General features: G+C 38.4%; 2 protein-coding genes across 3 annotated transcripts; both read left to right on the top strand.

Moving 5' to 3' along the window:
- Positions 1-219: 219 nt before the first annotated feature.
- Positions 220-4,347, top strand: LOC105820667 (crooked neck-like protein 1). Its single transcript, XM_012657203.1, has 2 exons — positions 220-318; positions 4,054-4,347. Exons 1-2 carry the CDS (start codon positions 220-222, stop codon positions 4,345-4,347), a joined length of 393 nt encoding a protein of 130 aa, XP_012512657.1.
- CRNKL1 (crooked neck pre-mRNA splicing factor 1) lies at positions 4,319-21,877 on the top strand. 2 transcript variants are annotated; one of them, XM_012657220.1, is made up of 14 exons: positions 4,319-4,520; positions 6,175-6,327; positions 7,152-7,243; positions 8,136-8,294; positions 8,747-8,913; positions 11,400-11,578; positions 12,983-13,153; positions 14,169-14,360; positions 15,064-15,123; positions 15,870-15,950; positions 16,724-16,963; positions 18,642-18,743; positions 19,199-19,447; positions 21,657-21,877. In XM_012657220.1, exons 1-14 carry the CDS (start codon positions 4,470-4,472, stop codon positions 21,822-21,824), a joined length of 2,064 nt encoding a protein of 687 aa, XP_012512674.1. In that variant the 5' UTR covers positions 4,319-4,469; the 3' UTR covers positions 21,825-21,877. The 2 variants fall into 2 exon arrangements, with proteins under 2 accessions (XP_012512674.1, XP_012512675.1); XM_012657221.1 differs by lacking the exons at positions 4,319-4,520; positions 6,175-6,327; positions 7,152-7,243 and adding an exon at positions 7,274-7,327.
- The last annotated feature ends 313 nt before the right edge of the window (positions 21,878-22,190 follow it).

Raw genomic sequence — 22,190 nt, 5'->3', positions numbered from 1 at the left:
AATAGAATTCCCCAAACTGGAACCCTGAAAGACAGCAGTCTTAAGAGATATTTTGAGACCAAGAACGTTCTGTGGTCAAATAAACGTAAGAAGTGCTTGCAATAGGCTTCCTGATGGGTGACCATGTCCATTAAAGTCTTTGAGAAGTTCCATAACCAAGTAACCTGTTTTCTTTGTAAAACTCAACCTTTCCCACACCTTTCCTGAACAGAATCTCTAATGACAGCAACAGGGGAGAATCTAATGTTCCAGAAAGATATTTTGAGAAATGCTGCTTACAGAAATAGTAGTTCACAAATGATTTCATTCTCTCTCAATGTACCAATGTTTGTCTGTCTCTTGCTTTCTCTTTCTATCCTTCCCTGCCTGCCTTCCTTCCCAGGGAAAACTATTTTATTTTTTTTTATTTATTTTTTTAAGAGACACGGTCTTGCTCTGGTGTCCCGGCTGGAGTGCAGTTGTGAGATGGTAACTCATTGCAGCCTCAAACTCCTGGGCTCAGGGAATCCTCCCATGTCAGGCTCCTGAATAGCTGAGACTACAGGTGCACACCACCATACCCGGCTAAGTTTTTAAATTTTATTTTAAGAGACAGGGTCTTGCTATGTTGCCCAGGCTGGTCTCAAACTCCTAGCCTCAAGTGAACCTGCTGCCTCAAGCCTCCCAAGTAGCCAGGATTACAGGCACAAGCCACTGTGCCTGGCTAGGGAAAAACATTTTATTATATACCAACCAGTAAGCTCAAAACAGGGAAAACAATAAAACAGGGAAATTAATAATGTCTCGACTCATGTCAAAGCTAGTCATAAATATTGCCATTCCTGGTTTTGGTTTAACTTAAAAGCAGAATTGGAATGAGATGTCTTGTTTGTGAAGTATTATATAAACGAATGCTACAAGTATATAAAACTCTGAATAAAAAAAGAAAGTATAATTAAAGAGCTGAACTTGGAGGACAGGGAACAAGAAAAGAAGGAAGAGAGCAAGCAAGGGAAATTCTCCACCAAGATGGCAAAGATATTGTGAGCAGCAGCTCAGGAAGTGATCAGATCTGACACAGGCTCTGGGGGTCAGAGTTTTAACATTCAATGGGAATATCATGGACCTCATTCCACTGGAATTGAAACTAAAACCACGCATCCAACTGGGACTTAGGAGGGATGGTGCCCTCAATGAATGAGTGAATGTGGGGACTAGAAAAATTAAACCCACCAGTGCAAGAAAATGACAAGGAAGCTTTCTCTACTCAAAGCTCTAAGTAGAAAACAAAACAAAAATACTTACGGGAAGTCCAAATTCTAGACTAAAGTGGGTACGCCATTCTAATCTACACTATCTGTGTAGCATGGGAGTCACCAAGAACTTTAGATAATAGACTCTGAAAGAGACTATAAACTAAGTATGTTTATAATTATTATAAATATAGAAAGAGAAACAAAAGTCATGAGAACAGGTAACTATTAAAAAAGAACAGAAACTATAAAAATGGAAAATATGGTTATTAAAATTTAAACTAATTGGATGGGTTAAAGGCAGACAAGATTGAAGAGAATAAACTGGACAACAGTTATGAACAAATTATTTAGAAAGAAGCACATAGAATTAGAAAGAAAATACAGAATGCGGTTAAGACACCATGTAAGACAGAGTGACAAAAATCTATGTCTTATAGGAATTCCAAAAGAATAAATGAAATGTTTGAACATAATGACCGATGATTTTTAGAACTGACGAAATACATGAATCCTCAGTTCTGAGCAGAAAAATAAAAATAAACCCTAAATATGTAGTAGTGAAACTACAAAACCTGAAAGACAAGGAGAAAACCTTAAAGCAACCACATAAAAGACAGATTGCCTATGAAAGGATAATTAGACTGACAGAATATTTCTCATCAGCAACAACAGAAGCCAGTAGTACAGGGGTTAGCAAATTTCTTCTGTAAAGGGCCAGATAATAAATATATTAGGTTTTATAAGCCACATGTTCTCTTCACAACTACTCAATTCTGTTATTATAGCACAGTAACAGCCAGAGACAATATGAACACAAATTAGCATGACTGTATTCCAACAAAATTTTACTCATGGACAATGAAATTTGACTTTTTTTAAAAATATAATTTTCATGTGTCATGTAGTATTCTTTTGATTTTTTTGCAAATGTTTAAAATGTAAAAAAAATTCATAGCTCACAGGCCATACAAAATAAGTGAAGGGTTGAATTTGGCCTACAGGCTATGGTTTTTACATTACTAGAATAGTATTTTTGAACTACAAAGGGAAAAGGAGCCATTAACTTAGACTTTTATACCTAGCTGAACAATCATTAAAAAATGAAGGTGAAATAAAGACAATTTCATACAAAGACTGAAAGAAAATATCATTCAAATAATCTGGTTGAAAGAACTAGGAAAAGGTGTATTTCAGGAAGAATAAAATTAAAATAAAAAAGGAATAGCATACAAGATGAAATGCTTGGGGATAAGAAGGTAAACGTGCAGGTATATCTAAATAAGCACTGATGGCAAAAAGAAAAGGATGATGAAAAATTTTTCTTTAAAAAATAAAAGCTGAACTGAATTAACAGACAATAAAAACATGTGAGATGGAAAGATGACAACCAGAAATAAAGTATTCTAAGGTGTTTGTATCTTTGAGCAGAGACTAGAGATGATTAAATCTATTATTCATTTGTTAAAGCCATTATTTATAGCTACAAATTTAAGAAAAATCACTGGAAACATCTTTTTAATAGATATTTGTTTATCTTGTTAGGTGGCTCCTCTTTATGAGAGTGATATAAAATCCTCTGAATTTACTTAAATTTTGAAAAATGAGATAACTTAATATTTAAATAATATGGGTGATACAGAGTCATGGAAAATATTTGATGTTGGTTATAATAGACTGCAGTTTTAGAAATCTGCATAAGCTTTTGTGAAAGCAGTATCTGCATAGGTAGATATGATATTACTATATACATAAATATATGAATATATATTTTCCGAACACCAAGAGACTTGCAGCTGTGAAAATTTTCTTAGCTAATGATCTAGCAAGCATGAAAAAACATGGGGGAAATTTAAATGCATATTACTATGTAAAAGAAACCAATCTGGAAAGGGCACATATTGTATAACTCCAACCATATGACGGTCTAAAAAAGGCGAAACTATGGAAACAGTAAAAAGATCAGTAGTTGCTAGCGATTTCAGGGATGGAGTGATAAGTAGGTAGGAGCACTAGGCAGGAGCACACAGGATTTTTTTGGCAGTGAAACTACTCTGTTTAGTATAGTATCTCTTGATACTATAATGGTGGATACATGTCATTATACATTTGTCCAAACCCATAGGACACCAAGAGTCGACCTTAATGTAAATTATGAACTTTCGGTTATAATGATGTGTCAATGAAGGTTCATCGATTATAACAAATGTACCACTCTGGTGGGGGATGTTGATAACGGGGGGACTGGAGGGGAAGGCAAGGAGGTACTTGGGAAATTTGCACCTTTGGCTCAAATTTGCTGTGAACCTAAAACTTCTATAAGAAAATTAAATCTGTTTTTAAAAACAATTCTCTTTATCATTTGTTTTATTAATTTTTCTGTTTTTGAAGGCAGGTCAATTATTATACCAGTTAACATTTACTGAGCATTTTACATAAACTTTTCTCTTTAATCCTAGTGATATAGATATGAATATCCTTGTTTTATATTTGAGGACACTGAGGGAGGCTAAGAGAAATTAAGTATAGCAATTAAGGCACACTCAAAAAGAATTTAAACATCCGTTTCTTATTACAAGACTGGGTTGTCTGCTAGTTACTCTGATTTATTTTCATTTTTTTCCTAACATACGGCTTCAAAATACCTTCCGTTATTTTTAATTCCAAGCCTTAGAGTTAATTATCTGGGCACAGCTGTCCAGAAACCAGAAACGCAGGGGGACGTAGCGCAGAGACTACAAGGCCTAGAGTGCAACGCGGCGCCGGGCAACCGCCGGGAAGGCGAGTTTCCTCGCCCGCTTCTCGTCCCCCGCCCTTTTAGCATCCGGATTGGAGCTCGGTTCCAAGTCCCCTTGCAAAGCGCCACGGCTTGACAGATCCACCCCTCCTCGCATGGTCGGCCCAGTCGCGAAGACTGACCTGGGGACGCGCTCTTGACGCCCTGGACCCAGTCCTTGCGTCGCTACGGGGCAGGCCAACGTTGCCCACCTCACCCGCAACTCCAGAACGCCGCTCTCCACCCACTGCTCTGTGGAGGACGCGCAGCCTGGTTACCTCGGAAACGACGCTGCCTCCGTTACGCCGCGTGCGGGAGGTCAAAAGCCAGTCTAGCTAATTCCGCTTCCGGTTCCGGGTCCCTCTTGGTGTCCGAAAGCTTTGTGGTGTTGGGGAAGCCACACAGCCGGTTTCTGGGGGTTAGGGTGGGCGGCGGGTTTCCCGAGGTCCGCTGCTGCAGACATGGCAGCCTCCACTGCGGCCGGGAAACAGCGGATTCCCAAAGTGGCCAAGGTAGGCGATAGCGAGGGACCTCGCGGTAGGTGGCCTGGGAGAGGGGTTTCGCCAAGCCGCAGCCCCTGTGGTGCCCGGGGCGGAAGAGAGTGTTGTCCGGGGAGAAGGCTCACTCCGTGCGGGGCCAAGTGGGAGACGAAGAAGGAGGATCGGCCGGTGGTGGGGCGCGGGCTTTTGTCATCCCGGAGCACGACCCGCGTTGGCGTCGCGATCATTCTGGGGAAGTGATTTTGCTGGGGGAAGAGTGGGGTCGTTTTCAGCAAAGATATACTGAGCCTGGCACTGCGCTAGGCACTTGGGAACTACCCTCTAATGCGGGCAATGAGCAGGACTCAAAACGGGAGTAAGTGCAAAATGGCAACCTTGCTAGGTGTTTCCGAGGCAAAGAAGAATATGCTTTGGGCGAGAATAAGGAGGGGTTGTGTGAGAACGGTCTTCAGAGTTAACTTTGCTGAGGAAGTGACATTTAGGCTGAGACTTGAGGGCTGGCTGATATGGGAGGGAATGAGAGTAGATGACAGGAGTTGTGAAGTGGCATGATTTAATTAAACAATAGTTTTATTATCTGATATTTCCATTGATGGCTGATACTTACCAAGTGCTTAATATGTGTCAGGCTTTGTCCTGAGCCTTTACAGATATCTTTTCTCCAGTCTGTTTTTCCAGCCCAGATGGCTCTCTTGAGCTTGACCTTTACATATCTATTTGGATAACTCCCAGAGGTGGTGCATATTAAATCGGTAGCACAGTGTCTGACACTTAAGTGCTTATTAAACATGAGCTATCAGCATATCGTCATTACTCCATGTGCGGCATTAAGTAACATTTCTTACAATTCAGTTCCATAAACCTATTGGGCATCACTGGTCCAACAGAAATATGAAATGAGCCACATATGTAGTTTAAATTTTCTCATAGCTGTATTAAAAAATAAAAATAAAGTAAAACAAAAAACAGGTGACATTAATTTTAGTAATATATTTTATTTAACCCGATGTATCCAAAATATCATTTCAACATGTAAGCAATATAGAAAATTTTAATGAGGTAATTTTTTTTTTCATACTCAGTTTTCAAAATCACTGTGTATTTTACACTGACAGCCATGTCAATTTGAACTCACCACATGTGACTTGTAGTTACGGTGTTGAACAGTACGGATCTAAGATGTCAAGAAGCTTGTAGTCTAATAATTGGAACTTATTGAATATTGTCTTTGACTTGAAGTACTGTGAAAAACCAAACCCAATCAACCACCAGGGGCATTAAAACAAGTTGAAAATTTCTGTAAATAGAGATCGTAATGCTAGATAAAATGTGGAGCACATCTTGATAAAGCAAAACCTCTAGTGAGAATTTTGCCTAGACAGCCTCAAAAGTTTATCATTATACTATCTAAAAGGGAAAACTTGGTATTATTTTTGCATCTTTTTCCTTTTCAGACTTTTACCTATGGCTTTGTAATAGATACCATGTATAAAATAGAAAACATAATATTTTTTTCTATTCAGTCTCACGGAGAAATGGGAACATGTCATACAAAGAGGGCATCTTGTGTTAATTCTTATGAAGTTTACATTCTAAAAAATGTATGTTTATTAAACCTTGTCTGAAGAGCAGCTACCAAAAATAGAAATGTCTTCCTTCTTAATAGGTGAAAAACAAAGCCCCAGCTGAAGTACAGATAACTGCTGAACAGCTCTTAAGAGAAGCTAAAGAAAGAGAACTTGAGCTTCTTCCACCTCCACCTCAACAGAAGATCACAGATGAAGAAGAATTAAATGATTACAAACTAAGGAAAAGGAAGGTCAGTGTGATATCTTTTGGTCTATTAATTGTTAAGAATTTATAGGTCACAGTTCGAAAAGGTCTCATGAATTAGAGTCTATAAGGTAAGACAAGGTTGGTGTTTCTAGCCACATAAATAATTTACTTCTGGTTACGAGATACCTTCATTTTGCTGAACTATATAAAATAAGCCGTGAGTTGTCTGTTTAAAGTATAAATAAAATGAATCCACCAGTGACATTATTTTTGGTGCTAAATCAAATATGGGTGGAAAATAGAACAACTGACAACTGGCAGAGGGGTGTACTTAGCAAGACTGCATTATATATTCTGTCTGTGCTGCCTTCTGTGCTAGGAGTTGAGATCTGGGAAAGAACTATGAGACTTTGGGATCTGATTTGACTGCGTCTCTCTAGAATGTGGCATTATTTTAAACCACAACCTGTTTAATCTACTCATTTGTTTTTCTCAATAAGTTATGTATGAAATTCTGAGAATTACCCAAAGGACTTAAAGGTAATATTCAAAAATTTTTTTTTTTTTTTTATTTAGGAATAAGTGTAGAGTATAATAATGTGTCAGTTGTCATAGGAGAAAATATCAACAATTCTATAATCTTTGCATCTAAAGTTTATTCCTTATTTACTTGTAAGACTTTAAAGAAACCTCTGTGATTGTAACCTTCTGCAGTGGGTTTCTTAGTCCTCAAGGATTCCAGGATGTAATTTCTCTTACATAAGAACAAAATGAATAACCTTTTTAGTACAAGACTTTTACTAGGCAACAGATGGTGTCATTTTCAGTCAGTTTCCCTTTAATTTGATGCCTTTTGCTTTCTTACAGACTTTTGAAGATAACATAAGAAAAAATAGGACTGTGATTAGTAACTGGATAAAATATGCACAATGGGAAGAAAGTCTAAAGGAGATTCAAAGGTAAAATTGCTGAGAATATAATTTTGTGATTAGTAACTGGATAAAATATGCACAATGGGAAGAAAGTCTAAAGGAGATTCAAAGGTAAAATTGCTGAGAATGTAATTTTGTATATAAAGATCTCTTAAGTTAATAGATACAAAAAATATATAAAAAGTCAAAGCACAAGTAAAAGAGTATTCCTCTGGTAGTAATTTTCAACTTTTGTTCCATGGAACCCTAGGGTTCCTTTGAGGGGCCTCAGGGGCACTGTGGTAGAATAGTCACGGGGGGAGTGGCAGGAGGAGGCTCCACAGATGGGTCTTTCTGTGAGCATACACTCTATAGCTAGAGAGGTACAGTTTCATCTACTTTCTGTGTATAGAGGTTTTAAAGAAATAAAAGTGTTCAGCTGAAAACAAGTGGCCCCCAAGATAAAAATTGTCACCTGGCCGTTTCTGTTGTCCAGCTTTTCTGCATTCTCCCCCGACTTGCCGCTCTATGAACACATTGTGTCTCCTTACCATGATGCTTAGCTGTTCTCTCTGCCTGGAAGGAGTACCTCTCCCCACCAACCTTTACCATCCTTGTAAACTGGAACTTTCCTCAAGTTCTCAATTCTGGAGTTACCTGTTAGTCTTTTCCATCGGATATCTTCATTTCTTCCTCTCTGCTACCTGTGCAGATCTTGACTATAACAAGTATCACATTGCATTATAATTACATGCAAGTCTATCCTTCTATAAGACTTTGTAAGGTACTTGAGAACATCATATCTTTTCTTTTTTTTAAGCTCAGACCTGGCTCATGGTAAACACTCAATAAAATAGCAGGGCATTGCAGGTAGTTTGAAATAACTGCTACCTGTGTTGTATGTACTACTTTTGATATCCTCCAAATCTTGCTTCTTAAGGGCTCGATCCATATACGAGCGTGCTTTAGATGTAGACTATCGAAATATTACGCTATGGCTGAAATATGCAGAAATGGAAATGAAGAATCGCCAGGTCAACCATGCCCGAAATATCTGGGACCGGGCCATAACAACTCTGCCCCGTGTCAACCAGTTCTGGTAAGTTTCTGATTCAACAAAACAGCGTTTCGTAAAGTAGAAAAATTCCGCATATTTGTGCATGTGTGTTATTTATGTGGTTATAATCGTATATAATTTTACATCTTTCTCTTTAAACATGTTCTTAGTGCCTTTTAATGTCCTATAATCTATTAAGTCATAATTATAATGTTTAATGGATATGTAACCAAAAGTAAAACTTTGCAATTTTTTATACATAAAAAACTTGTCAAACTAGACAATTTTTAAGGGAAAAAACGCCTTTTTTCCAATGGTACATCCTTTTTTATATTTACATTTCAATGAGAAATCATGTTTGATTTAGCCTTTAGGAAAGATAAAACCTTAAATAATCTTCCCATTCAACAATGGAAGACTAGAAATTGCCAAAGATCATTTTTTCCCTAAGTCATTTTGACCACAGCAGATATTTATGGATGATTTTGTTAAAGGTACAAATACACGTATATGGAGGAGATGTTGGGGAACATTGCTGGTGCCCGGCAGGTGTTTGAGCGCTGGATGGAATGGCAGCCTGAGGAACAAGCCTGGCACTCCTACATCAACTTTGAGCTGAGATACAAAGAGGTGGATCGGGCTCGCACCATTTATGAACGATATATCCTTTGGACGAGATCTGAGTGGTGCCATTATTGTCCTGGGTACTGCTCCTCCGGTAGAGATATCGTCATGGTCAGGATGTGTAGTCATTAATGTCATGCTAGAAGTCAAGAATGCAGGTTTGTCAGCCTCATATATTTTCTAGGGGTGTAGATTGGTCAAATTGAAAGTTTGTGGTTTGGGTAATTGTTTGAGTCTTTTCTAGTGAGACTTTGGGTTTAATTGTAGTTTAGCACTAATGCTGTGAAAACGATACCCATGGGGGATTGGTTCCTGGACCTTGGGTGGATACCAAAATCTGAGTCCTTGATATGAAGTGGTATAGTATTTGCATATAACCTTTGCACATCCTTCTATATACTTTAAATCATTTCTAGATTACTTATAATATACAATGCAGGGGCTGGGCATGGTGGCTTATGCCTGTAATCCCAGTACTTTGGGAGGCTGAGGTGGGAGGATCACTTGAGCCCAGGAGTTCAAGACCAGCTAGGCAACATAGTAAGACCCCATCTGTCAAAAAAATTTTTTTTAAATTAGCTGGGTGTGGTGGCACACACCAGTAGTCCTAGTAGCTACTTGGGACCCTGAGATGGGAGGATGGTTTGAGGCCAGGAGTTCAAGATTACAGTGAGCTGTGATTGTGCCACTTCACTATAGCCTGGGTGAGTAAGACCCTGTCACTAGAAAAAAACCCAAAACCCTAATATAATGTAAATGTTATATAAATAGTTGTTATACTGTGTTGTTTAGGGAATAATGACACAAAGTATGCACATATTCAGTACAGGTGCAGGGTTTTTTTCCCAGATATTTTCCATCTGTGATTGGTTGATACACAGATGCGGAGCCCATATATGGAAGGCTGACCGTACTAAGGTCCTGCCTACTGTAGCCAGTTCTGTTTTTCTAAGATTTACGTTGGTCATTAGTACCATTACTGGACTTCAAAGGTTTACTGTTTACTAGCTGTGTGGTGAGTCATTTAACTCCTTTGAGCATTGGTGTCCTCTTTTTAAAAATAAGAATAAACATACCTCCGTTGGTCTGATTGTGAAGATTAGATGATACACATGAAAGCACTTTTAGAAACTGAAGTACAGTGGAGTCCTCATCATTCACAGATTCCATGTTTGGAAGTCAGCATACTTTCTGAAATTTATTTGTAACTCCCCAAACTAATTATTACACAGCACTTTCCTAGTCGTTTGTGGCCATGCGCAGAGCAGTGAAATTTTGAGTTGCCCTGTGTGCATGTTCATGGATGCAGAAGCCATGAATATGGAGGTCCTCGTTTCAGCCTCACGTAGCCATGCTTAGATGGTAGAGATGGGGGGAGCCAGTGCTGTGTAGTGCAAAGAGCTCCAGCTCTGGGGCCAGTTGGATGGAATTTGAATCCTCACTCTGGCACCTGTTTGTGGGATGGCCTCAGCTTGTCACTTAACGCTTTTGAACCACTTTTTCTCTTGTAAAATAAAATAGAATCTGCCAGGATGGGTTGCTTTTAGGACTTAAGATTATAATCAATGTGAGGTATGTGTATGTACACATTTCCCCTAGGAACAATGGTTCAGTATTCAATAATTAAATGTTCACAGTGGCTTTATAGCACATAGTTACTGCAGATAATGAGAATCAACTTTTTAAGATCTTAATTACCTCTACTCGTTTTAATATTATTAGTTTAACAGTAGCTTTTATAGCACTTGCTATGTACCAGGGATTGTTCTGAGCACTTTATAAATACTGTCATTTAATCCTCACGACAACCCTGCACTTGGTAGGAACTACTCCATTCTGCAGATGAGGAAAGTGAGGCATGAGAGATTTAAGTAGCTTGACTGGGGTCTCACAGGTGGTGATGGAGGTGGGGTGTGAACCTAGTAGAGCAGCTACAGAACCAATGCTCTAAATGTCTTTGCCATATTTGAATGTATTACTACTTTGGAAATTAATGATTTTTTTCAAGGAAGATAGATTAAAAATAGATACATTCTGTTAAGAGATAGAATGGCAATTCAAAACTTTCTCTTTTGGCTCTAGTTAGCAGTTTTCTTTTTATGGCATGTTGATTTTTCCTTAATCATTAATTCAAGTATTAATGTAATTGAGCACATAATGTAATAGGTACCATTTATTGACCACATTCTTTTGGCCAGAAACAGCTGAGACTTAGACAAGTTCAGTGACTTGTCCAAGATCACATGGCTAGTAACCAGGGTCAAGGTATTTCTTTGACTCCAAACTCATCTCTGTACCCATTACTAAAATCTTGATTAAGCCCTGGAGGAAGACAGAGGTGAAAAAAACCAAGCTGTACCCTCACAGAGGCCACAGCAGTTCTACATCTTTGTATATTTTATCCGCCCTGCAGTTGTATTTTGAATTGTTGGGGTTTTGGGGGTTTGGTATGCTTATGGTGTTTATTTATTAATTTTTTTAAGCCGTGCTATTGTGCCTAGCATTTCCTTAATTCCCCTGCAATTGTCCTTGTACACCCTGATGTTAAGAACTGGATCAAGTATGCACGCTTCGAAGAAAAACATGCTTATTTTGCTCATGCACGGAAAGTATATGAGAGAGCTGTCGAATTCTTTGGAGATGAACATATGGATGAACACCTTTATGTTGCCTTTGCCAAATTTGAAGAAAATCAGAAAGAAGTAAGTATACTAGAACTTGATTACGTTGCAAAATAACTTAGAAAAGATCATCTTGTGCGCAAGGAGTTCATTTCCATTTTTTCTTCTTATCCTTGGAGAAGATGTCTTCAAAATACAGAAATGCAGTTTCTTACAGAAAACAGCATACAGTTGGTAGAAAAGCTAAAGATTGGGAGCTGAGTGACTGTAGATTGTATTATAACTGCCTTAATTTTGTTGTTCTTTGAGAATCAGGCCTTTAAATCTGAATGTCTATATACTGAGAGTTAGTCAATTTGGCATCCTGATTAAAGGGCCTTACAGGTAAAACACTTAGGAAACAAAAAGCCAAAAGCCCTCAGAATAGAGAATAGAATTTAGAATGAAAACAGAGATTGCCCCACAAATAAATCAGTTCTTTTTTTTGCTAGTATATATGGAAAATAATTCCTTAAAATAGTTCTAATAATACAGAATTGAAAGAGGTAGGCTGAGGTCCATCCAAATATTGATTGATCCTTTCTAATCTGAAAATATGAAATCCATAGTGCTCCAAAATCGAAAACTTTCTGAGCACCAACTTGAGACACTCAAAGAAAATGCTCATTAGTATATTTCAGATTTCAGATTAGTGGTTCTGAACCAGTAAGTATAATATAAATATTTCAAAATCTAAAAAAATCAGAAATCTGAAACATTCTGGTCCCAAGCATTTCAGATAAGGGTACACGTCTTGTACAAGGGCTTACACAGTTCATACTGGGGAGTTCAGCTTCTGTTCTAAGACCAATGGAAAGCATCAAAGGGAGAGGGATTGGATATGATTTACATTTTAAAGAGAACCTCTGGCTAATTCATGGAGAATGTATGCAGGGAGGGTGGCAAAAGTGGAACTGGGGAGACCAGTGGAGAGAGTTTTGGAATGGTTCTGGTAAAAAATGGAGCTTGATGACAGGGGTCCTGGGGACAAGTGAAGGCCTATGTGGGAGAGGTAGGTATGGCAGGGCTTGTTGTAGGAGTGAACATGGAATGAGAAAAAGAGAGGAGTCGAGGAGGACTCCTAGGGTTTTTGGCTTATGCAAGTATGTAACTGGCGGTGTTGCCTACTAAGATTGGGAAACTGGGAAAGACTCAGGTTTGGTGGGGAGAAAGCAGAAGTTCAATTTTGAACCTGTTTAGCTTGAGAGGGGCAGTAGACACCCGACTGACAACGTTAGGTAGACAATATTAAATGTGGAGCTCAAACAAGAGTATCCCTCCTGACAGAAATACCTTCAACAAAACGGAGAAAAAACGTCTTATTTTGGACATTATAAGGCCTCAGAATCTATCATATAAGTAATATTTGTGTCACCGTTACTCTCCAAGTTGTGAGTAGCATGAGAATACTGTGTTCTAGAAAGTAATCATCCTGTCTGCTTTTAGTTTGAAAGGGTACGAGTGATTTACAAGTATGCCCTGGATAGAATTTCAAAACAAGAGGCCCAAGAACTCTTTAAAAATTATACCATCTTTGAGAAGAAGTTTGGTGATAGGCGGGGTATTGAAGATATCATCGTGAGCAAACGGAGATTCCAGTATGAAGAAGAAGTGAAGGTGAGTGCTGGTGAGCTGTGCAGGTGTAACTAAGATGTGCTAATCAATGCTAGCTACTGTAAAATGAATAATAGCAAGTCAGGGCTACCAGTGATTACTCTTGTGATGATGTGTCTATGGTAAATTGGCAGCTATTTCAGACAAGTGGGAATCAGTGTGGCCAATAGAAAAGGCAAACAAAACAACATTTAGATTTGCTCTGCCACTCACATGCTGAAAGTCATTTTGTTGATTGCTGACTATGTATGTAGAACTTGAACAAAAGAAATGTGGACTCTATCTGAGCTCATTTTTCAAAGAAAGTGGAATAGTCAGAGATTGATCCAAAAACCTGTTTTGTACATCACCTTTTAGCTTAACTGCCTGAATGAAAGATGTATAGTACATAGAGTTCCATTCTCATCTCTATCTGTAATGTACTATTTTGATTTCAATTCAAAGACAGTAGCATTTTCCTTTAATGTTCTATGTATTTAAAAATACTTTTGCTTAGTCAGATTAAGATAGCTCCAAGCGAAGGACTAAGTCTGGTGTTAAATGAGATGGTAGGCTAGCAAGATATGTTCAAGATAAATTACTATTCATTGTAAATGCAGGTTTCACAATTGTGAGTCATGATATAATTTCATTGAAATTTTATTTTAGGCATAATAAATAGTTACATACATAAACATACATTTGTAAGAATAGGCATCTAATGATTGAGTATCCTGGGAGCGATAGCTGTACATGAAGGGGGCCTTGCTGTGGGACACCTGGCCAATAATCCATCTTCTGTATTCTTTTTCCTTTTCCGTTTACACATTCTCAGGAACGGTGTTTTTAAAACGAGAGAACGTGTAAAATTTAGGAAAAAAAAATTGCTAAAATATAGAAAGTCAGTTTGGTGCCTTTTTTCAGCTCACATAGCCTAGCAAGTGCAGCTCTTGGTTTTGTGTTTATTAAATCAATTTATTTAATATTTATTTATTTATTTTATAATTTTATAATTTATATTTATTTATTGTCTTTCTAGGCTAATCCACACAATTATGATGCATGGTTTGATTACTTGCGCTTGGTGGAAAGTGATGCAGAGGCTGAAACGGTGCGAGAAGTCTATGAAAGAGCCATTGCCAACGTCCCACCCATTCAGGAGAAGAGGCACTGGAAGCGCTACATTTACCTTTGGGTCAACTATGCGCTCTATGAAGAATTGGAGGCAAAGGTAGAAAAATGTAATTATGTGTCAGATGTTAATGGTTTCCTCACCCTTGTATCCACAGCTCACCTATCATGGGTAGTAACTGGAATTTACAGTCCTTGAAACAGAAAAACTTAGTTTTAAATTATTATAGACCCATGCTTAGCCATACAGAGAGAATATATATATTATCTCTGCAAAATTTTAAACTCCCTATGCCTGCTGTGGTCACACATGAGGTGGCTTTTTGTTTGTTTTGGTTTAATTTTTAAACTGTGAGGCATAATAAGATATCACTTAGAACTTGAAAGGGAACAATGAACCGGCCTTTACTATAGTTATATGTAGTTTCCTGGGTTTTCTGATAAATAAGGATCACAGCTAGATTGTACATACAGGAGAAGATTAACTTTTTGCTGTTAATTTAAGACTATAAAACATCTTTGTTTCTTTCTGCTATCAGGCAAAAAAGCCTGTCTGTTACACAAAGAAGCACTCAGAGTTTGACAGCTATATTGTTGGTGATTCTTAAACCAAAGTTTGATGGCCAAAGATAGTTTATACTTTTGATCATAAATGAAATCAGGATTTGAAAATAGCAACATGTGAAAACATATTCAATGTTGGGGGTGTACATTTTTACTAGTATTAGTAAAATTAGTGACTAGTAAAATTAGCATTAGCAACAGACTTCAACATTTTGTGAAAATTTCTTATCCTAATATAGGATCCCGAGAGGACAAGACAGGTGTATCAAGCCTCTTTGGAATTAATTCCTCACAAAAAGGTACGTTTGCTCTAAAGTGTTCAGTTCCAAAGAGGTCAAAATCTTCTTCCGTTACTTGTGAAATAATTCAGTGCAGTAGTATTTGTTGATTTAATATTTCCCTGTGCTAGGCACCATGGAAGACACAAATGAGATACGCTCCTTGCTCCTGAAAACAGCTTACATTCTAGGTCAGAGGACAACCTGCATTGAGTTGACAAATGAATAATACAGAAATTCAGATCAGGCTAGTTAATTTTAATAGCCTGAGTGGAAGGAGGAAAACATACATGCAGAGAACTTACAGTATGCGTGGGAGATAGAAGAGTTTCTTGGTAACACTGAATGCATGCATGGTGAACATGTCTTTCTGTAGATGGTTGAGATGTTCTCTCTGCCATATTTCCCAGCAAAGGAAACAAGTTATGTTTCCTGCTGTAGAAATGTTGACCAAGTTATCTTTTAGGATAGAAGTAGGATGTTCTGCCCACTTACCAGCATGCCCACAACACAAAGCCTATTCTAAGTAGAGGCTACAGTGTCATGAAGTACAATTAAGTATCTAGATCATGGTATGTTTGTTTTTAACTCTTGCAAAATAAATATAGTCATCTTTGCTTGTAAATAAGCAAAATACATCTCTCCTCACTCTGAAGTTTTAGGGAAATCTAATTACTGGTGGCTTTTGGTTAATTTAAATTTCCTTTAATTCAATTTAATTTAAATGGGTCTCTTAAGCTAGATATTTTTATGCTTTTATTTTCTAGTTCACATTTGCCAAAATGTGGATACTATATGCGCAGTTTGAAATAAGACAGAAAAATTTATCACTTGCCAGAAGAGCTTTGGTAAGTAAAGAAAGGATCAAGATGCTTCATTAAGTTCTATGAGAAGGAAATTAAAGTCTTAGTGCTGACAAGTTGTACAATTCCTACGAAAAAAGAAACAGAAATAGTATGCCTTTATAGCCTGGCACATGTTAGAAAACACATGCCCTTTGAAAAAACACTGGATAACAATGCCTAAGTTATTGGTGTTTCAGCTCAATGAAATAAGAGCAAATGAACATTCTATTTCAACATTGAAAACATCTCCAGGTATCTGTTATTAGGTCTTTCCTCAGACTAGAATTAGTAGTCTGATCCTATGCAAATTTTTGGTGTATTAAATGCACTATTGTCTTAATAAGTGTTCTAAAATTTATTAATAAGATCAAATACTGTATTTAAAGGCAATTATTGATCCTTCAGATAAGCTACTCTCACCCTGGCTGTGCGCAATAAAGCAGGTTTCATTCTTTGATTACCTTTTTATTTATAGGAAGTTCTATATATCTGACATCCATATTCCCTGGGAGAGCCTGAGAAACTTTAGAATCCATAATAGTTGTCCAAACAATTCTGGAACACTGCCTTTTGCTGAATGAATTTGAGGGATATCCTTTGGCCTTTTGTCAAGAACCAGTGTGAACAGTGTGAATACCACAGAGGAAAGAATGGCTTGGCATCTTGACTCCACAAGGTTCTTCCTCAGCAAAGAACAGCCTCTAGGACCGTGCAGTGACTATGCACAAGTTGAACCCACTAAGGTATCACAGTGGTCTGGCCATTTTATTTTCCAGGGAACTTCCATAGGCAAATGTCCAAAGAACAAGTTATTTAAAGTTTACATAGAATTGGAGCTACAGCTTCGAGAATTTGACAGATGCCGGAAGCTTTATGAAAAGTTCCTGGAATTTGGACCTGAAAATTGTACTTCATGGATTAAATTTGCAGAATTAGAGACAATCCTTGGTGATATTGACAGAGCTCGGGCAATCTACGAATTAGCCATCAGTCAGCCACGCTTGGACATGCCAGAGGTGAGAACTTAAGTTGAAGAAAATTTTGTTTTAGGTGTTTCTCTAGTCTTACTTTAGATGACCATCTAGATGGATATTTTAGAGTATAAAGGTGATCTAACTAATTTACAGTCTCTTCTACTCAGATTAGGATTTTTCTGTTTGTATTAAATAGGATAGAAAGGTGGATGGGGTTGTGAGACAGGGGAGGTAGCCCCCTAGTCAGATACCAGAGCAGAGTAGACATCCGGGGTGATACCCTGGATGAATTGAGATATGGGGTTGGTCGATTGGCTCCTTTCCTTTCTCAAACAGGGAAGGCTAAAGGGGATGGGGAAGAGAAGGCCAGGCAAGGAAACATCCAGCAGGCCATATCATCTGGAGAACAAGGGAGATGGCAGTAGGACTGCACATCCCTGCATCCTCTGGGGACAGTTTCGCTTGGAATGGGCCAAACAAAAAAGGCAACAGCTAAACCAGGATGTTCCTGAAATTGCTACTGCTACTGTCCTGGAAGTGCTGGCCTGCCTTCAGTAGTAAAGCTTGAGCCACAAGGTGGCGCCAAACCACAGCTAGAACCAATTTAAATCTCACAGGAGCCCTAAAACTCACCCAGCCATTTTGTTAGTCATGTACTACGTGACCCTGCATTTAATGGCTTGGGCTCCACTGACTGCATTTATTGCTGAGTATATCAGTTGGCCTCAGCTCTCCACCAGAATGCCAGCTCCCAGGTGTCTAGGCCACAGCTTATTCATCTTTGTGCCCTGACAGGCTGCACCTTCAAGTGGGCACCTGTTCAGTGAATGCTTGTTAAGTTGAACTCAAGCTATAGCAAGGAATTTAAAGTGGAGGTAACAACATACATGTTGGCTCATCTGGGCCTATTTTCTCCCTAGAAGTTCAATAGCATATGGCCAGATTATGAAAGAGTACCTGGGAGACTCTTGGCAAGTTTCTCAGCTCATCTTGATAAGTGAAGCATTTGAAAAACTCTCAAAGAGAATCCAAGTCTGAATCCAAGGCCCTTATTCCTATAATTTAGAATTCTAGCTAAGTTTTGACCGGCTTATAAATACTAATATTATTTATCTTGTCCACATGATATGTTCTTTAATTCTGCAGTCCCCAACTCCCAGGCCACAGACCAGTTCCACAGTTAGGAACTGGGCTGCACAGCAGGAGGTGAGCAGCAGGCAAGTGAGTGAAGCTTCATCTGTATTTACAGCTGCTCCCCATCGCTTATATCACTGCATAAGCTCCACCTCCTGTCAGATCAGTGGTGGCATTAGATTCTCATAGGAATGTGAACCCTACTGTAAATTGCACGTGCCAGGGATCTAGGTTGCGTGCTCCTTATGAGAATCTAGTGCCTGATGATCTGAGGAGCTGAGGCGGTGATGCTGGGGAGTAGTTGCAGATACAGATGATCATTAGCAGAGAGGTTTGACTGCACAATAAATGTAATGGGCTTGAGTCATCCCCAAACCATCTGCAGTTCCTCCTCCCCATCCACGGAAAAATTGTCTTCCATGAAACTGGTCCCTGGGGCCAAAAAGTTTGGGGACCACTGCTTTAATTATTCAGTAAAAGTCCTATGTTCCTGGATATAGGTTAGAATGATACTTAAGCTATGCTTTCAATGGGGGCATGCTGCTTTGTGAATGTCAAGACTGACCTATTAAGTTATTTTTCTTAGGTGCTTTGGAAATCATATATTGATTTTGAAATTGAACAAGAAGAAACTGAAAGAACCCGAAATCTTTACCGACGATTGCTTCAACGGACACAACATGTCAAGGTATCCTGTGCTTTGTATATGAGCTTTGATTTTGCTTGAAGTAGCAATCCTGAAGAAGATATTTTATTTCTGTATTTTAAGTGTTTTTTTTTTTTAATGATTTTTTTGCTTTCAAAGAGAACTCATGAGTTTCTGAGAACTTTGGAATATTAAGTTTATGTGAGGTCAATATTTTATACTGCATGTGAATAACTTGGATATCACAAGATTGAAAAAAAAAAAGTTAAACTTTTTTCAAGATTTTAAGACTGTATCAGACAGCTAATTGGATGTAGAATCAGATTGCTTCAGTATGATATTGAAGCCTATATTCAATATGTTACAGTCTATGGAACACGAGAGATGAGCACATTACATGCAGATGTTATTAACTAGCAGTTAGCTTTAGTAGTAGTATTACATTATTGTTTTCTGGGTGACATGGTTAATTTGTTCTGTAATAACTTTTTTTTAAGGTGTGGATCAGTTTTGCTCAGTTTGAGTTGTCTTCAGGGAAAGAAGGAAGTTTGTCTAAATGCAGGCAGATTTATGAAGAAGCTAACAAAACTATGCGAAACTGTGAAGAAAAGGAAGAGAGACTTATGCTGCTGGAATCTTGGCGAAGCTTTGAAGAAGAATTTGGAACAGTATCAGATAAGGAAAGAGTAGACAAACTCATGCCGGAGAAAGTCAAGAAGAGAAGAAAGGTCCAGGCTGATGATGGGGTAAGAACTGAGCCCCTGGAGCTGTTCATCTTATGTCACATGAGTAGAAACACATCTGACTTTGAAATTTGTACTTTTAAGTAACGTGTAGTCTTAGAATGGGAACAGACAGCCTGGAGTAGGAGATGGTTGCAATCTAATTATGGAAAACACGGGGCAGAGTGTGTGGTCCAACCAGGGGTGGAGAATGGGAACAGGTTGGCAAAGGGATTGTGGTGTTGAATCTAAGAACTAAGAAATATACATGAAGTGTATATTTCCAGATTAAGCAGTAAGTCAGTGTGGAGGAAAATGGAATTCAATTTTCAGATAGGAGCCAATCTAGAGAAGACTTTGTAGGCAATAGGATGGAGTTTGGTACGAATCAGCAAAGGCTTTTGTGAATAAAATGACATGACCAGATTGTTGGCTTCTCATACAAGTAGATTCAAGGGGCTTAGACTGGAGGAAGAAGACCCATCAGGAGGCTGTTTTTGTAAGCTAAGCAAGAGATGGTGGAAGCTGGAGCTAGAGCAGGGCCTGTTCAGAACAATATTTGGGAAGTGAGGTGAGGATGTGCGGGTGGGGAGTTGGAATAATAATGCATGGATGTATGACTTTTGCTTACTGGGTAAATATCAAGTAAAAATCTTTAAAAGTTTTAAATCTTAAACTAAGGCTACACAGTAAAGTTGGAGACGACTGAATATCTTGGTTGACTATAGAGGAACTATGCTTAGATTTTTAGAATTTTTTTCCACCAGGTTTTCAGTTCTCTGAGCTACAGTTGCAGCAACACCAGTCCAATAGCTGTTAGGTTGGTGCAAAAGTAATTGCGGTTACGGACCATGAATTTTAAATCATTATAACTAGGCCCAAACACATCTTTAGTAATCAAAATACGAACCATTACAATCCACACATTTTTGCCAACGAGAAGTAAGTTTGTTTCTTCCTGTAGCATAAAAATCCGTGCCTCGACGGATTTTTCCGAGAGTTCGACGAACTCTTGGGAAGCATTTTCTGCATCCTGCTGGTTGTGGAAACGTTTTGCCTGCAAAAAGTTGTTGAGATGCTTGAGGACGTGGTAGTTGGTTGGCGAGAGGTCGGGTGAATATGGCGGATGAGGCAAACTTCGTAGCCCAATTCGTTCTACTTTTGAAGCGTTGGATGTGCAACATGCAGTTGGGCGTTGTGGAGAATTGGGCCCTTTCTGTTGACCAATGCCAGCTATAGGCATTGTAGTTTTCAGTGCATCTCATCGATTTATAGAGCATGCTTCTCAGATGTAATGGCTTCACTGGGATTCAGAAAGCTGTAGTGGATCAGACTGGCAGCAGACCACCAAACAGTGACCATGACCCTTTTTTGGTGCAAGTTTGGCTTTGGGAAGTGCTTTGGAGCTGCTTCTTGGTCCAACCACTGAGCTGGTCGTCACCAGCTGTCATTATGTACAAGAAGAGAAGATGACACTTCAAAACAACAGTTTTTTTGATTTTCAGTCAGTTCATGAGGCACCCACTTATTGAGCTTTTTCACCTTTCCAATTTGCTTCAAATGCCAACCGTAGAATGGTCGATGTTGAGTTCTTTGGCAACTTCTCATGTAGTTTTAAGAGGATCAGCTTTGATGATTGCTCTCAATTGGTTATCGTCAACTTCTGACAGCCAGCCACTGTGCTCCTCATCTTCAAGGCTCTCTTCTCCTTTGCTAAACTTCTTGAACCACCACTGCACTGTACATTAGCAGTTCCCAAGGGCCAAATGCGTTGTTGATGTTGTGAGTTGTCTCTGCTGCTTTATGACCCATTTAGAACTTGAATAAGAAAATCATTGGAATTTGCTTTTAGTCTAACATCATTTCCATAGTCTAAAATAGATATAAAATAAACAGCAAGTAATAAGTCATTGGCAAGAAAACATAAAGAAATGTGCATTAAGATGATGTATAACATAACCACATTTATTTAAGAATGTATTCCAATATCAAATGGCAAATTTTAACAATGCTAAAATTGCAGTTACTTTTGCACCAATCTAATACTTATTTACTTCCAGTCTTTCAGACCCAACCCTTGTTCTTTCTGTGGTAGACTTTGATGTTGTTTTGTAAAATGAAGATAAGTTGCATTTGAACTCTGGGTTTCCAGTAAAAATTCTGCACTTTAATGTGAGTGCAGAAATGTGAGTATTTCAGCCATGCGTTTGCTTTAATTGTTTTATTTCTATAGTCTGATGCAGGCTGGGAAGAATACTTTGATTACATCTTTCCAGAAGACGCTGCCAACCAACCTAACCTCAAGCTGCTGGCCATGGCCAAACTTTGGAAGAAACAGCAACAGGAAAAGGAGGATGCTGAGCAAGATCCAGATAAGGACATCGATGAGAGTGAATCCTGACCTTTTTTTCATATCGATAAATGTTTTTATTTTTATAAATTAACAGTTTGGAATTCTTGTGACTCCTGGAAGTTTTTATATATTTCACCAGTAAGAAATTGATTGGTATCTTTGATAGCCACTTTTTGAATTATTTTTAAAATGCTCTTGGGTTAAGTAGGGGTGGGGAAATGCAAGTAAAGGAATTTTCTACTGCTGGATTTCTTTGTCCGATGAGTCCAAACTTTTCTAATGTTTGTCCGTGGCGTGCATTAGGAAATGTAATTAAGGTAATGCTTAGCATCCATTTAGGTGAACCTGTGGACTTTTGAGTTTTTTAAAGTTTTCAGGTTACATTCCCCAGTAATTTTACAGGTGTAGTTTTCT

Source organism: Propithecus coquereli, unplaced genomic scaffold (genome assembly GCF_000956105.1).
Source record: "Propithecus coquereli isolate 6110/MARCELLA unplaced genomic scaffold, Pcoq_1.0 Scaffold533, whole genome shotgun sequence".
NCBI lineage: Eukaryota > Metazoa > Chordata > Mammalia > Primates > Indriidae > Propithecus > Propithecus coquereli.
The sequence above is the reverse complement of the archived record's forward strand: the minus strand, read 5'-3'. Positions and strand labels throughout refer to the sequence as shown.